We start from the raw sequence: 17,451 nt of genomic DNA, 5'->3' as shown, positions 1-17,451 counted from the left end.
ATGCTTCCATATTATCGTCTTTTTTCTGCTCTCATCATACCTTCCTAATGCTAGTTGGACGACAAAGACTTTAGCAAAGCAGACGCAGCTCTCAAAGCCCTTGAGAACTTTTACGATGATGGACGCATGCCTGCTGCTGGTCTCATCAAGGTAAAAAAAAAACGATTCTGTCCCTTCTGGTATATTGTTGACGTAACCCAACTCATTCGCGTCTACAATTCAGAGCACAAAAATCGGCAAAGTAATGAAATACATTGCGAAGTCTGGAGACAAAGTGACAGGGGACACGTATGCCATCATTCCGAGATCTGTGAGACTTGTAAAGAAATGGGGTCCGTATTATATTGGGGAGCAGAGTATTAGAGCTGCTGTTGCGGCTGCTTCTGGAGGTTGAAGGGAGTCAAAGCAGGTTGTTGGTATTTGTACAAATGTGCATTGATAATATACTCATACTGTTTGTGAATGGTGGGTTGGTTGTGGGCGCTGTTTTTTTCGGGTGTGGACTAGAGCTTACTTTGGGAAGAGAAGGCAAAGAATCACAGTTTCGATATTCAGGTATGTAAACACTGCTATTTATTTCTTGTTGACGAGTACAACTTGAATGACACTTGATACACTCTAAACGACTGACCAACCCATTCTCATTTCTAGATTAAGCAGACGTCCTTGGCAGCTCCCTACCAACCATGCTCTGATTTAAACATCATGGCTTGTCTACTGCTGACCTTCTTTGGCGGATTCATTATCGCCGGTCGATTCTGCGCATACCAATCTTCGTAGTTGGCAATCTTGCTGGGAAGCCACCTGTTGTTCTGAAAATGATGTTAAGGCTGATTTTTCTTTGACATACACACTGATTTGTACCGTCGCAAACAGCCCATGAACCCATTCTCATCGGATAAATAAGATCTTCTTTGGAGACTTTAGAGTCTAAAACACATCCCCTTCGTTCTAGCACCTAATTTACCCAACTGGTATGATATTGATGAAAGCAGACATCGAATGTGCTTTTACATGATTGCCCTCGGAGAGTTAGTCAAACACCTGCATGTATCGAGGGACTTTCATGGACCGGTCTTGTACGCTGATGGTCTGCACGAATGGCCGAATTATGTTGTTGCATATCATGATGTGAGATATCAACTTTGCCATAATCCGCTGGCAATGCTGATTCTTTCGACGCAATTGAAAGACCAAATCAATGATAATTTAAGCTATATGAGAGAATTGAAAAATCATATTCGTTGTATTAAATGAACACCTTCTTACCATTGCCATTCAGAGTCGTAAGGGTTCCCAGTTTGGTCGCTTGGCGAATTTGCTAAACGATGCTTCATCACCCATGCCAGGCCATCCTCCCATTCGAGTCAAACTGTCTATAAGCCCACTCCAAAACTTGTATTTCATTTCATCCAATAAGACATCTTTGGATGTGAGCACGAAATACAGTTCCGGTTCAGCCATGACACCCCGTACTCGTACTTCCTGCAAGCCATTAGCCTTCATTTCTTTTAGGCGCTCTGATAGGAAGGGTCTGACTAGATGTATGCAGAGTTGGTATGTCAAGACTTGTTCTGGCAAAATTAAACCAACCTTGGTTTTCCAAGATTGCGAATGGGGCAAATTCTGATGTATTGATGGTCGATGGTTAGACGAAACGAAGTATGCTGCAGGTAGTTGTCGAACTCACGGCGAGTGTCCATGAGAAAGAAAAGGAAGATAGAGGTTGGTTTGATATTCCTAATGTGAGAAACGAGTTCAATTAGTTTGATATTACCGTAGCGATTGAAGCGATTCGCCGAGATAGACCAGGTAGATGTTTACAGAGTGGAATACAAATACTGTCGTAATTTCGTAACCCTAAACGCAGTTTGGCGCTGCTGGTTTTGTGTTGACGTTGGACGCGATTTCTGGCAAATCACACGCTTTACATTTTCGATCGGTGGTTTATTATCATTAAATACATATCGGGTTAGTACATTTAATCATATAGACGTGTCGTCAATATCGTTTTAACTTGTTCCTGTAACCTCAATTCTTGAAATCGAAAATTTCAGAAAACCAGCATCTATGTTATAGGGATGGGTGTAAAAGGACTCTGGACGCTTGTAGAGCCATGTGCCAGACCGGTTCGCTTAGAGACTCTAAGTGGCAAACGAGTCGCAGTTGATGCTTCCATATGGCTGTATCAGTTCATCAAGTCGATGCGCGACAAGGATGGCAAAGCTATAAACGGATCGCATATACTGGGCTTCTTTCGACGAATATGTAAATTGCTGTTTTTTGGTATCAAGCCCATCTTTGTCTTTGATGGTGGAGCTCCTGAATTGAAGAAGATCACATTGGTCAGTTTCTGAAATGTTTGGAGCTGATCTTTTCGTCGAGTTGAATCAAGATCTGTTTATTGAAATTCATGCTATGTTTCCTTTATAGCAAGGACGTCGAAAGAGGAAGAACGCTTCAGACGTATCAGCTAAAAAGGCAGCTGCTTTGCTGGCTGCTGCCAAAGTCAAGATTGCTGCACTGAATGAGATTGAGAGGGAGAAGAAGAACAAGAAGAATGGTGGTCCAGGCTCTTCAAATATCAAGTAAGCTGTTGATCCTAGTTGCTTTGAATCTTATGAGAAACCAAACGCAAAAGAAGCCTCCGACTAATACATATCTATGCCACACAGTGTGTCATCAGATGCCATTACTGCACTTCAATCCAACGTAAAATATTATGGAGATACCGAGGAACTTGACGATGATGAAGAAGAAGAAAGGCAACCTACGCCGAAAGCAGCTCACGTCACTTCCGATACAGAGCAGGCATCCGATGACGAACGAACAAACGTACAACGAGAAATAGTAGACTTGCTGGCCGGAGCCAAACATCCACATCATAAAAAACGGAAACGAGGAGGGCAAGGTGACGAGTACGAACTACCTGAAATGCCTGATTTGCAGTCAGTCACTGTTGCCAGTCACGATCCACGTCTAGTTACCGAAGCAGAAATGAGAGACTTTATCAGCGAACACAAGAAAACTGTTGATTTAAAGGACGTGGATATAGATTCGATACAATTCCAGTCATTGCCTCTCGAAATACAGCACGAAATCATTGTCGGCTTGAAAACCAAGTCTCGACAGGCCTCTGCTGCTCGTCTGGATGAGATGCAAAGGAATGCCAAGACGTCTCTGGATTTCTCTAAAATGCAAATACGTAATTTGGTTAATCGAAACACGTTGACTCAACGATATTATGATTTCACGAAAGGAAGTGGTAAACCTGGATCAGCAGAACAAGGCGAGGCCAAAGATGGTCAACGTAAAGGTCGTAAGGCAATACCGCAACGTATAGCTTCTGAACGGCAACGAGAATTCTTCCTCGTCAAGAATAACGATGCTGATGGTGGAGGATATACCCTGAAAACAGCTCAATCCCAAAAAGTAGTCGACAACAATCGTATTGTACCCACCTCATCGCCTACACAGTCTGATAAACCAAAAAAGGCTCCCGTTATAGTTATAGACGAGGACTCTGAATTCGAGACTGACGATAGTGATGATGATGAGTTTGAAGAAGTCAAGATTGACCAAGAAGCTCTCGCTGCGGCTTCTACTCTTATAGACGATGACGACAAACACGATAAGGATATTGAAGCTGCGCTGTCGAATAGCATGGAAGTCGAGCCTGCTAGTCGTGATAGTGATTCCCCTCTAAGTATCGATGCAGGCAATTATGTCAGTGACGATCAGAGTATAGCAGAAGTCATGTCTCGATTTCAAGCTTTAGAAGACGAAGCTGTGAATCAGACTGATAATAATAGTGGCAATAAGAATGACAAGGCCGCCTCATCATCAGCAACTCAAGAAGACATAATGACAACGCTAGCCTTCATGTCTGCTCCTGAACTATTATTCAACTTTTCGCAATCCAATCCAGTAGATACGGATACTACGGAATACACACCTGCTAGGATGAAGGAGGTGCTGGAGGTATGGCATTTGGAGCAGGTCGATGATGAATTGACTAGTGTTGTGAAAAGAAGGGAAAAGATGCCAGAGGCTTCTAAAGGAAGTCCCCGGGACGTTGAAATGAGAGGCTTTCAGAAGTTTCTGGAGGTTGCTCGGGCGTGGAAGTTGGCGCATCCTGCCGAAGGTAACATGCGAAAAAACTTGAAGAAATCGCTCACGAAGCACCCTAGCAGTACCAAACTGCGTCTAACACTCTCGTTACGTTTAGAGGCCACCGCTGACACTATTGGTGATGCTGCAGCTAGTACTGGTGAAGCTCCAGTGACGCCGGCAGCAGCATCACAAGTACCTGCTTCAACGTCACCATATTTTAATGCAGCAAAACCAACAATCCCATCACAATCTTCCTCCCAGACACCCAAAACACCACAAAAACAAGTGAAAAGGTCAAATCTGAAATCCCACCACACCTCCATCAAGTCATCCCAACAGAAAATATCCTTCCCGTCCTTGAGAAGCACTACCACCAACAAAACAAATAGTAGTAATAATAGCCAGACTGGTAAAACATCATCACCAGACTCATCTCCCAGTAAGATTCTAGTTCTCGGACAAGGAGGCAAACTAGTCGCTCAACCTCTCGTAGAAAGTGGTCCCGTATTTGGAGACACATGGAGCGATAGTGATGATGATGAGCTCGATATTGCTCTAAATAAGAAATTCTTGGCTGATGTTGTACCTGCATCAACAGGACGTAGGGAATCTGATGAGGATTTGGTGATGAGTCAATACTTGGAACGTGGTAGTAGTATTGCTGTTTCGAATAGGAGTGGTAGCAGTGTTAAGAGTAGTAATGGGACTGTGATCAAGAGCAAAGTTGAGAGAAAGAGTGGACTTGCTTTTGTGGATGAAGATGAGGATGAGGATATGGATGATGGTGTAAACAGTAGTCAAGTCAAGGATGTTGAAGACGTTGAACCTATTGATATGATGGGTGATGACTTTATGCGTGTCGATGATGTTGATCAGCATGCGGATAGTTATGGTAAACAAGAAGATGTAGTAGCTATGACGGAAGAGTATCCAAATCATAATATGCAAGACGATGAAGACACGGAAGATGTATGGTTTGAAGATAACTTTACAGCTGCTCGCATACCCGATGATAAACCAGAAATGGCCGATGAACCAGAAGTGAAACGACCACGACTTCAGTTTAATGACTACGATGATGATGTGGTCATGATATCACGAGATAAGGCACCTTCTGTTGCACCATCATCGCCTGTAACACCTCATGATGATTTTCGAGATGCCAAGATACCACCACAACCTGAAATAGATGATTCACCATCACCTTCAGCTATACCTATGAATCCACCTTCGGGAGTCCTTCGTATACGAGACGAAGATGATGAGCCTGACGAAGCTGATACGTCAGATATGGAAGAAGACGCCATGGAAGAAGTAGACGATGACGAGAATGCCACAGCGCGTCGTCTAGATGTCCCCATCTCCACCGAACACGAAACAGACGACTTTGCTCAATTCGTATCATCAATAGGTCAACGAGACGTAATCGAAGTACGAGAAGAACTCGAACAAGAATTAACGACACTAAACCAAGCTAAACGTAAAGCCGAACGAGATGCTGCTGAAATCAACGAGATGATGACCTCAGATGCACAAGAGCTGTTACGACTATTTGGAATTCCATATATAGTTGCTCCACTAGAAGCTGAATCCCAATGTGCTGATTTGTATATCCGCGGGCTAGTTGATGGGATAGTGACTGAAGACTCGGATGTATTCTTGTTTGGTGGATCGAACATATACAAGAATATGTTTAATCAGACGAAATATGTCGAAACGTATTCGATCAATGATATTGAGACGAGTATGAGACTTACGAGGGAGGATTTGATCAAGATTGCGTATTTGCTAGGTAGTGATTATACGGAGGGGATACCTGGTGTGGGGACTGTCACTGCTATGGAGATTCTGAATGAGTTTCCTGGTGAGGATGGGTTGGCGGATTTTAGAGAGTGGTGGGCTGAAGTGGTGTCTACTGATGATCGTGGGAGGAATCAACCTACGCCGTTTAAGCGCAAGTTTGTAAGTTAAGCTGCATTCATTTCTCAATTCGAGACCTTTTTTGCTCACGTCAAAGTTTTTGTCTCAGGCCAAAAAATGTAAAAAGATCGACCTCCCAGGCTCCTTCCCAGAACCTCGCGTCCGTGAAGCATACCTGCATCCACCCGTACACGAAGACGATACGCCCTTCGTTTTTGGCATCATCGACCATATAGGACTCCGCAAATTCTTTAAAGAACATGTGTCGTGGGAATCGGACAAGACGGATTCCGTCCTCGTACCAGTCATTAAACAGATACAAAAAGTTAGGACTGAGGGTGCCCAAACCATGCTGCATCGATTCTTTCCGTTGCAGGATAAAGATCCCAGTACTGTTACCCATAAGTCGGGTCGGATTAATAAGGTGCTGGATTCGATGAGGGGAAGCGCTGGTGGTGATGGCAGTAAGAAGAAGAAGGGTGGCGGTAGTACGACGACAAAAAGAAAGGGTGGTGGTAGTAGCAAATCAAGTCCTGTTAAAGGTGGCAAGACACAGACCAAGGCTGGAATTATTGCAAAGACTAGCTCGGCGAGAAGCAATGCTAGTGATGGTAATAGTAAACCGACGAAAGCCTCAAATACCAAGACCTCAAAGAGAGTAGTGCGAGAAGATAGTGGGACTTCATCGTCTGATTCAGACTTTGAATGAAGTGCCAGCGGAAGTGTATCAAATGTAATTGTTTCCGTCTTGTACACAATACCATTTTGTTTTTAAATTAAAATTCTATGTATACAACATGATCACAAGATGTGCGAGATATATGGTGCTTGGAAAATGTTTGTAAACGAGAGAAATACTAAGAACGATTTCACAGACCAATGACCCCCAATACTTGCTTCCACACTGTCTTTTCACGCTGCGCTTCGCCAGCAGCTGTAGATTTGGGTAACCATTTGACTGGATGTTGTTTGTATATTGGCCATGGTGGTAATCCCAACTATTTCAATATGTATGATTCATTTAGACATTGTGACTTTTTTTGCACGATAATACATACCAAAAAGACAACAGCAAGTCCGCCACCCATGATACCCATTGTCAATGCCAGGTTTTGGTTTATGAAGCCGATGAGGAAGGCTGTTACCTGTATGTTGTGAGATGATGAGGTGCTTTGACATGAGTGTTTGATGTGGAATATGGAGGGGAGTGTAAGGGGCTTACGCCGGTGAATATGAGGAGGGTGTGAGTGTATTTTTCGACATCTTTTTGGCCTTGGAAATCCTGTTGGTTGGAAGTGAGAGATGTGAGTTTGGTATGCAATGTTGAGACGAGAATGGGAGGCAGGGCACGTACAATTGGAGCTGATAGGAGGTATGCCATTGCTTGTGATGGTGTAAGGGTTGACTTTGGCTTGGTCTATTGAGTTGAAGTGATGTTGGTGAGCTGCGAAATGTTTGGGATTGAGGTGTTGAGTTATTACAAGCATAGAGCCGCATTACGCGTTTTCAATCGGTACTTCATTTAAAACTGCATGTAATGATCGATCTAAACGATCTAAATACTCATCGCGACGTGATTCGTCCCCATCTTGTCTCTAAGCTCCATCAAACTTCCAAATCCAAACATACCAACACTTGTGCATTTTCGACCTAGATCAACCCAATTCCAGGCACTAGCACTTACGTGCATTATACATAATGGCAGATGAGATGGACGTTGACACCGACATGGACGGAGCTCGCGAAGAATCAATCGAGCCTGCTCCAGTGACTGCTAAATTCAAGGGGAAGGGAAGAGCAGCCGATAGTACTGCTGCTGCTGGCAATGGGAAGGCTACTGAAGAGAATCTGCCTTGGTAAATGACTATATACATTGAGTGGTTGTTTGGTGTATGTTGGGATGTTGCCAGAACTGCGCAAAACATTGACACATTTGATGAATAGGGTTGAAAAGTATCGGCCATCTACATTGGACGAGTTGATATCGCATAAGGATATTATTTCTACAAGTAAACAATATTTACTGCTTTGCATCTTGTGGTGTTAATGCTAACAAGTCTACTTTCGACAGTCACTAAACTGATTGATGAGAATCGCCTGCCACATCTACTGCTATATGGTCCCCCTGGAACGGGAAAGACGTCTACGGTGCTTGCATGTGCAAAGAGAATGTATGGGGCCAAGTGGAGGGCTATGGTTTTGGAGGTAATATGAAGCATAAAAACAGCGGATCGCATCGCTATAAGATTCAGTGTTGACTGATACATGATTATTCATTTTAGCTGAATGCGTCAGATGATCGTGGTATTGATGCGGTGAGAGATCAGATAAAGACTTTTGCGGAGAGTATGTCCATGTTCAAGTAAGAGATTGGGGGGTTGTGGTAGAGAGATGCTGATTTAAGGAAAATACTCACTTCTTTTTGCTTTACTATAGAACGGGGGTTAAGATGGTGATACTTGATGAAGCTGATAATATGACGCAACAGGCTCAAGCTGCGTTAAGACGAGGTATGATGATTCTTTAATTTTCTCCTTTGTTTTGCTCATATCACCAACACACACACTCTCCTTATGTAGTCATTGAAAAATACACAAAAAACGTCCGATTCGCCTTAATCTGCAACTATGTCTCGAAAATCATCCCAGCCATCCAATCTCGTTGCACCCGATTCCGTTTCGGACCCTTGGTGCTCGACCAAATTGAACCCCGTCTGGAAATAATTGTGGCCAAAGAAAACGTTACCATGACGACGGATGGTAAAGCTGCTCTACTCAGGTTGTGTAAAGGAGATATGAGACGAGTGCTGAATGTGTTGCAGGCTACACATGCTGCTTTCGGGGTTGTCAGTGAGGATACGGTGTATACGTGTACTGGTGCGCCGCTGCCGAAAGATATTGAGAGGATTATGGGGTGGATGTTTGATACAGAGTATAGCGAGGTTTATGCGAGTGAGTGTGTTTGTTGAGCTTGGTGGTGAAGGAATCAAAAGCCTGCAGCTAATACATTTTTTTCCATACTATCGTAGATCTAGACAGGATCAAACTTGAAAAGGGACTCGCTCTTGCAGACATTATTGGAGACTTGTCTGCTCTTGTCATCAAGATTGACTTACCACCTCCTAGTCGTGTGTACTTGCTGGAAAAGTTTGCTGAGATTGAGTGCGCATGCATACGAGCCGCAGCCAGTTTTTTGGGATTGCTCTGACCACCACCGTTTGCTTCTGTAGATTCAACATATCAACAGGCTGCTCGGAAAAGATCCAAATGGGTGGACTTATTGGTGCATTCAAGATTGCAATGGACTTGGCGGAGCGACATTCTGTGAAGGCTGCTAATGCTATGGTGACATAAGAAAGTGCTGCTTTTGAGAGAAAGGTGGTTTGTAGAGTGGGGGAGATTTGTATGTAGGAGAAGAGAAATACTATGTAAAAAAGATGTTTGAGGCTTTTGTTAATGTCAGCATGTCGAAGTTTCGGTGCATTTGTCGCCATGCTCCTGTTTTCCGGTTGTTTTTTGTGCCTTAGTGAAGAGACATCTGCTAGCATTTTCTATGGTAAAAAAAACGAAGATACCGTACAAGTCATTGTGGCTGAAATCGTCCCATCATCATAGATGGTTGAAGCTTGCATGTTACTGAAGCTTTGTTACAGAGTCAGTAGAAACAGTGTACTGACGCACCGGTGCTGAAGGATATAGAAAGGATTCCGTGTTTGTTGTAGTATCAAAGGTTTGTAAGCCGTGGTTGTCTGGTGTTGAAGCCTTAGGCTGGTTGTACGAAAATCGCTTTTTGGGTCATCTTGGAATACTTGTCTGGACTGATATTGGAGTGTAACGGATCATTATACAGCACATGATCTTCTGCCAGACTTCCATGTGTTGTTTTTTTGTCTCGTTGCGGAGGACTGTATGATGGTGTTACCACTGTTACCGAACGGATTGACTCGCCTTGTAGGCCTCCTGCAACTGGAAAGACGTCCACTGCGCTAGCATATGCGAGGAGGAGGTGTGGAGGGAAAGTCGAGAGGTATGCTGGTGCAGGTATGTGGTGCAAAACAAGGAGGCACTTGCAATACCGCAATTCAACGTTGACTGATTCAATGACAAACAATCGTTAGCTGAAAGTATCTGGTGATCATCGTATTGATTTCCGCTTAGTCATCAGACAAAGATGCTTGCTGAAAGAAATTTCAGTAAGAGATTGGACTTGAAGGGATGCTAGTGTTGATCATCTTGGTGCTCATTGCACTCCTTTTTCCATACCATAGAATGGGAATTGGAATGGTGATACGTGCCGTAGTGGATGATATGACGCAAATACTATCAAGTGGCGTGAAGACAAGGTGTGATTGTGGTTAAAAACCTTGCAAACCAAATTGCCAACCAATTTTTGGCTCATCACAATTCTCCAAAATTGGTTACTGCGAAATACCCCAAAAAGGTTCAATTGATAACCATCAAAGCTCTATGCGCTGGATTGCCTCTGGACCCTTTGGTCCTTGGCCAAAACTCTAGATTCAATCGTGGCCGAAACAAAACGTCACGATGAGCACCGATGGTCAAGCTGCTCTTCGGAGATTGTGGAGGAGATGTGAGACGCTGCTTTTGGGGTTGTTAGCAAGGATACCGGTTGTACATACAGTGGTGCGCCGCTGCCAAGGTATACTGAGAAGATTATAGGCGGATGTTTGATATTGAGTGTCGTGCGTTAGGCGTATGCCAGTGAGTTTGCTTGTTGTTGCTGGTTGATGCTTCGAACTTGGTTTCAACGAAAGATACCCAAGGAGTGCTGATTCTAAATTTCTCCGTCACTCTATCATAGATTTGGACAAGATCAATCCGGAAAGGGTCTCGATCTAGTACATGTTATTGGAGACTTGTCTGCTGTTGTCAAGGTTGGTTGAACGCCATTCAAGTGTACTTGCTAGAAACTTTTCTCAGTTTAGGTACGCAATTTATCGATAACTCGTGTTGTTTTTTTTTCTTAGGGGCTGACCACAAGATTCAGATTCAATATATCGACAGACTGCTCTGAAAATGTACAAGTGAGGCGTTCACAATCGCAATGGACTTGGCGGAACGACATTCTCTAAGGCGTACTAATGCTACGGTTACCTGAGAAACACAGCTTGACATCTTCACAGGAGACAGTATCTGAGGTTGTTTTGAATCGTGAAGGCTGCAGTGACTGTCACTCAATGTCAAATCTTCTTTTTTGCCTTCTAGAGACGAGACTGAAATCTTGCGAGTGTTTGCCTAAAAAGTCATTGAAGCCATAAAGGTGTCAACATTGTAATTCTATAATGGTGATATGAAGCGAGAAGTGGAATGGATGCTTTTGAAGCTATTGGAGATATTGGATGGTGCTTTACTATATCAGAACTGTTTAACCAGCACTTCACTTCGTCAGCACTTCAAAAAAGAAAAAGTCGATGATGTGCGTGTGCTCTATTTTGCTTTAATAAAAAGATAGAAGTTTCATATTTTCAAGACTTTACAAAGAGAAGTCAACAAACGACGAATACAAATTACGGTGTGATTTAACCAGCTTCTTGACCTGCCTTGACAAATTGGTCTTGACCAACGCTGCTGCCACTTGCTCCTCCAACACTTCCACCAGCACCAAATCCACTACCAAATCCACTAGCTGTACCAACCATATTCGCCAAATCTCCTATGCTAGATGATCGATGTGGTGAACCGAAAACATTTCCAATCCATTGCCATATACAATGCATTTCACCGTCAACTTCCATAATAGTTTCTCGGACATTGGTATTATGTGCTACAACTTTAGTAACTGCCTTCAATAGTTGTTCTCGTGATACGTCATCATCTAAACGCCATTGCGTAAGTCCTTATACATCTTTACTGATAAGTACCATCCCAATACGAGATATAAGCTCACTGACTTCCACCTTATACGTTCGCGAGATGCGTCATCAGCTGAAGCCCAATTCGTATGTCCTTCTACACCTTTACTGGGAGGTTCACTGTAGACTATTGGTAATAAATGATTTCGAAGTTCGTTGACAGGAAAATATAGTACAGGATTTGCATCTGGTCTCTCGTGGTATTGTTCTGATGCTGAAGACAGTGGGGGGCGTCGTCCGCGATGAAGTTTTCTTGCAACTACTCATGACGTTTGACAGAGTCCAAGTACCCCATTCGTGCTACCACACCAGCAGTAACAACAAAAACTAGTTCTATTATCGTAGCTCCTAATGGCTCTAGAGCATAATTCTTCAGATTGTCGTATAGCGATTCGGTCTTGGTACGACAGGACAAGGATACAACAGGCATATTTGAGGTTACGAGCACTACCTATTGTCCTGTCTTGTCGAATGCCATAAACCAACCGAGTGGGAAGTGCACCGATGCCATTTTAACGAGTGTCATGTGACAGGCCATTGTAACGAGTGTCATATTACAGCAAGAAGAGTCAAGAGACAAGAGTAGGTATAGTTTAGTAATCCATTGTAAACTCTAGGAAAATAAAGATCCAGCGTAATTCCGACCTTAGATCAGATTAGCATATGCAGCATTTACGTTGAGCTGTGTTAAGCAACATGGTCTTACCAGATCCCTACATTTTAAATGCAATTCTATATACAGTCGGCTTACGCATCTGCCTATTTAACATGATGTATAGTTGGACATTTTACCTGTTATTCTTGTTTGACGACAGAAGAAACATATCGCAACGATGAGCGACACTGTAGTGCTCTGGATACAGCTCTTTCAGCGTAATTCTGACAGGGCAAGCGAGCAATCTGCTGCACTTGAGGACTTGGGACGTGCAGCCAAAGTCAATGTGAACACGTTCACTATGACTGATATCGATGGACTCTGCAAATATCTCATCAATCATGAAGACTTCGATACTCTGTTGGATGGTATTAAATCAAGTCAATTATATGTATATATGGATGCAGAATGCAAAATGCCACTTGAGGCCGACACATCACTGCATGCCATCACAACATCTGCCAAATCTCCATTGAGAGTGGTGAGACCAAGACGAACTGGAGTAGGCCCCGGATTGCAGCCTTCCACTCTTAGTCAAGGTATTTAAACACAGGTTAATTGATTCTCCCCCGCAGAAATAGCGTCAATTTCATTTTTAGATTCTGGCTTTTGGACATCACTATTAGATAAACTTCTTCAGCCTGTACAGTTGTTTTCTGGTGATCTTCCTACTCAAATTATTGAGCAACACCTGCAAAGCAAACTTCCTGCTCCACTACCAATACTCGTTCCCATCACCGAACTCTTACTGCCTGGTGATTTGATTGGTCTGAAGAATCAGTTTGTCCAAATTCCTACAAACTCTTCTGTTGCTTTAAGAGACGTAGCAATTGTCGTAATGCTAGTCTTGAGAGGACAGCGACTTGGTCTTGGCGAGATGTCAGGTATGAGCCTTCATCGCACACAAAGACTTTGCCCCTCATATTTCATTTCAACAGGAATTTCACTATGGGATTCTATAATATGTAATCCACTTCAACTGTTTGCACAAACCGTCAATATTTCTGTCGAGATTGGCCGCAATGTCCAACCTTTGCAAAGCACTGGCTCCTTCAGACCAGATTCTATAATATACTTTGACAATCTACTTATGGTCTTTGGTGAAGAGAAGGTAGACACCAATATTGCCAAGGCAGAACTGGACTTGAATAAGATGAAGGAACCTCTCAGTGCCATCTTTTATGGAAATGTGAAAACATGCTTCGCTTATGCAGCTGATTTTCGGAAATTGAGGTTCGATTGTAAGGTCGCTCTTCTTTGGCTTGATTCTTTACTTAAGGACATTTCCCATTCAAGATTATATAGTATCAACGCAAATGGGGCCAGATCTATTTTATTACCTGAATTCAATTTGACAACATCAACCGGTCGCTTGGACGCTTTATGCTCTGTAGTCAATGTTTTTCGCCTGATTCGTGGTTTGATGTTACTCAATCAAGCTGTTGGATTTAGCCCGAAATGGTCATTAGCTAAAGAATACGAACGTGGCATGAACGTGAGGAATCAGAGAAAGAACCTGTGTAACGAGTGCTAACAACCCTTAAATTGCTTAGACTACTTTACTATTTCATAATGCTTTTATGATAAAAACGATTCGTATTCCTTGGGAGAACGCTACAATCGATGTAAGATTCTCACTTGCTTCACTTTAAGCGACGACCACCCTAAGTTCGCTCCAACAGGATTTAAGACTCGCTCATTCAGTCGACTCTCCGTATCTAATCAAGTGCATCAAGGAGGTTGTTACCTATGTCTCATACAGTTTCCATCTGGCTCCAATTGGCACCAACATTAGGAATATTCCTGAACCGCATACTGGTCGCAAGCTTTGCTACTGTATCTTGAAAGGTTTGGAGGTAGGAATTCGTTTCAATTCAATTCAGTAATATGGATAATTAAGACGCACCATCAAAAGGCTCTTCATTCTGCTGGTATTGTTCATCGAGATATTCGCTTGGACAATATGATTCAGGTGGAGAACAGGTTTATATTGATTGATTTGGAGCATTGCGGAAAGCCTGGGCCGCTACCACCAGGATTTAGAAGCATACATGTGCCACAAGTAAAGCTTGGCAAACACGAAATGTCTTACACTTATGGCTGTGATATATGGATGTTGATGCAGACCTTACGTACTATGGAATTTGTTGGAGCGGATCCACAAATGCAGGGAATTATTCAGGAAATGATCAATTTGGTAGAGTATTGCCCTGACGACCCACGTGTTTCCAAGAACACCCTCGCTTCGATTATCTTAAGTCATGAAGTCTTTAAAAGTATCAGTATTTGAAGGGTTGAAATGCATATATGTACATAGTTACTAGTTTTAAAAGCAAACTAGAAATAAAACACACAAGATTGGGTGAGCGCAAACACACTAGTAATTGTAATCCGATATAAAATCCATTTCTCGAAGGTATTCAGCTTCATGCTATCGTCAACACTACAAAATACTCTGAATACTGGATAGTAAGTATCACTTTGGCTTGAGGATAAGCTATAATTGAGAATGCAATAAGAGCGACTTGAAAGCATGAAGTTGGAAATACTGCTATTGAATACCTTCCATAAGTTGTTCAAAGTATTGAGACGTGGGGTAATCTATAGGTAAAAAAAGCGATACGTTGACACTACATAAAACGACTTGAATGTTAGCTTAAATTGATAATCTGTCTTGCCTAGTGTAGAATAATATCCGCGTCCTTGGAAAAAGTCGTGCCAATCTTCCTTTTCCCCACAAAATGCTTTTGAGAAAAACTTTGCATCTGAAGGATGTTGAAGAGCCTCCTGAGAGAGATTACAGAGCTTGACGTGTCAGCTCAATCCATTTAAGTGATTATTTTTTGGAGATTTAAGCTTATCGATATGTCATATCTGTGCATTCCAACAAAGGTCGTAGAATGGATGATGACTATTTGATGATCCAAATACCAATCCAACAACTGCAGAAATACTAACATACTTACAATTTGCCAAACCCCTGAAGTTTAAGAGCCTCCTTCATTGAGAGAGTCCCAGTTCTTGCCAAATTATAACAATAATGGTCAATTCAAAGAAACATGATTCTGTGAAGGAAAGGAAGACACATACCGGGAGAGACCTGCACCTATGACTGCAATTCCCTTTGGTTTACGTCTCCTTATTACCATAAATCCAGAGAATGAGATAGCTTAAATACCTTGCTCAATGACTCTAAAGATAATAACTTTCCAAGTGCCGCAACTACTCCAAACTCTTTAGATCGAAGTCTTGCGGGAATATTTTAACCTTCAGATGAATTTTATAAGACAGATACTTCCTCTGGTGAATGTACAGGCTGCTGCATATATACTTTTTTCATCAGCATCTTCTTATCTGTTTGAATTGTTTTCCTCACATTGGTTTGCTCTACCAAGATCGTAGTTAAAGCTCAAGAGATACACCAAATCAATACCAAAAGTCATAAGACTATTAGCGTCTTGTCCAGCCTTCGAAAGTTTGAAGTAATAATACGATCATGGAGAAAGTCAGAAGGTGAAATGAACAGCAAAGCTTACCGAATCAAAACCTCAGCACGACGACCTTGACCTTGACCACGAGACACAGCTGATTGTTTCTTTGAAAAGCGCTGATCTTCAGCAAACTTATACAATGCACTGGCAGGATCCGCTTCAGGGGACAAGACAAAGATCGTGACATACAAAACATTTGACGCACGATTCGCGGTGGTCTCATTGATTAAATAAATAAAGTCATGATATCCTCTTTTATTTCTATCTTTTACAAACCCAGTTCCTCAAACCTTGGGGTGGGGTGTTCAGTGCCTCTCCCAAACAAGTGTGCATGCACACTTTTCCTCTTTTCCTGCCCATGTGAAATTAACCAGGTTTGACTGTAGACACAAAGGTCATGGACGGAATACTGGCTACGAAACGTTTGGCGGTATTGACCTCGGACAAACTGCATTTCGATATGTTGGGCGTACCGGGTGCTGTCAATGCGATGAACAATGACATTCCCGAGTTTGCCAAGGTGGTGACTGAGAAAGTACCTGGAGAAGGGGCATATAGTGCCGAAGTTATGGCGACCCTTGTCGTCGCGGGAGGTGGTGCTGAGATAGTGAAGTCTGTAGGAGAATTCTGCCAGTTGAAACTGCTGAGCTGGGTGGAAGTACTGTCACTTGTGGGCAAGTTGAATGTCGCACTGACGGCACCGAAACAACTCGCTGGTTGGCTTCCCGGCGACCAAGAGTTCCACGTCAAAATCTTGGGAGAAGTGACTTGATAGATTCAGTATTTTAGAATTCCTACTGAACGATGGGCTTTGCATGTGTATCGATCGGCCCTGGCTGGTCGTCCCCAGGAAAGTTTGATGTATCGGCAGTATTACAACAGTGTCTCCAAAGTCTTGGGTCTACCGAAATTCATTCGAGGCATGGATTTGGACTGGAGTCCCTGCTTTATGGTCTTGCAAGGGCATACTGGCGCTGTCAATTGTGTCGCGTATCACCCGGATACGCTGGATATACTGGGAAAGATCATGGCCACGGCGTCGTCGGATCATTCGATTCGGCTGTGGGATGTCCAGTTAGGCCTGGCTGGACATCGCCACAATCGCACAGTTTTGTGACCATATCCAGATGCGATGTCGTGCCATCAGGAGAAAATACAACGGAAGTGACTGATCTAAATTGCCACTCGCCGTTGCCATGAGCGTCCCATCAGGCGAGTAAGCAGCTGCGTTCACAGCCTCTCGATGCTCCAAAATTAAAAAGCACGGTCCGTTGTCTAACTTCATTCCACGATGACCGTGGCATTCAAACCCCGTTTTGTACATCATGGTAGTAATGCTTGTATAGCCGGCTTTCTTGTGGGCAACCCGCAAGGGCAGCGAGATATGCTTGCTGAGCATT

General features: G+C 43.0%; 3 protein-coding genes across 3 annotated transcripts; 2 read left to right on the top strand and 1 right to left on the bottom strand.

The window, feature by feature from the left end:
* Window positions 1-2,081: 2,081 nt before the first annotated feature.
* SmJEL517_g02584 (uncharacterized protein) lies at window positions 2,082-6,742 on the top strand (the record flags this gene model as incomplete). The annotated part of the gene is made up of 5 exons (XM_031168512.1): window positions 2,082-2,345; window positions 2,434-2,588; window positions 2,676-4,144; window positions 4,229-6,075; window positions 6,143-6,742. 5 exons carry the CDS (start codon window positions 2,082-2,084, stop codon window positions 6,740-6,742), a joined length of 4,335 nt encoding a protein of 1,444 aa, XP_031025489.1.
* A 160-nt stretch (window positions 6,743-6,902) lies between these two features.
* SmJEL517_g02583 (uncharacterized protein) lies at window positions 6,903-7,414 on the bottom strand (the record flags this gene model as incomplete). The annotated part of the gene is made up of 4 exons (XM_031168511.1): window positions 6,903-7,031; window positions 7,092-7,178; window positions 7,256-7,315; window positions 7,388-7,414. 4 exons carry the CDS (start codon window positions 7,412-7,414, stop codon window positions 6,903-6,905), a joined length of 303 nt encoding a protein of 100 aa, XP_031025496.1.
* A 317-nt stretch (window positions 7,415-7,731) lies between these two features.
* On the top strand, window positions 7,732-9,386 carry SmJEL517_g02582 (uncharacterized protein; the record flags this gene model as incomplete). Its single annotated transcript, XM_031168510.1, has 8 exons — window positions 7,732-7,889; window positions 7,978-8,042; window positions 8,105-8,238; window positions 8,316-8,395; window positions 8,470-8,543; window positions 8,613-8,984; window positions 9,062-9,194; window positions 9,263-9,386. 8 exons carry the CDS (start codon window positions 7,732-7,734, stop codon window positions 9,384-9,386), a joined length of 1,140 nt encoding a protein of 379 aa, XP_031025495.1.
* Between the last annotated feature and the right edge of the window lie 8,065 nt (window positions 9,387-17,451).

The sequence above is a fragment of the Synchytrium microbalum genome (genome assembly GCF_006535985.1).
Source record: "Synchytrium microbalum strain JEL517 chromosome Unknown SmJEL517_scf0011, whole genome shotgun sequence".
Lineage (NCBI taxonomy): Eukaryota > Fungi > Chytridiomycota > Chytridiomycetes > Synchytriales > Synchytriaceae > Synchytrium > Synchytrium microbalum.
This window is presented reverse-complemented; position numbering and strand designations above follow the sequence as displayed.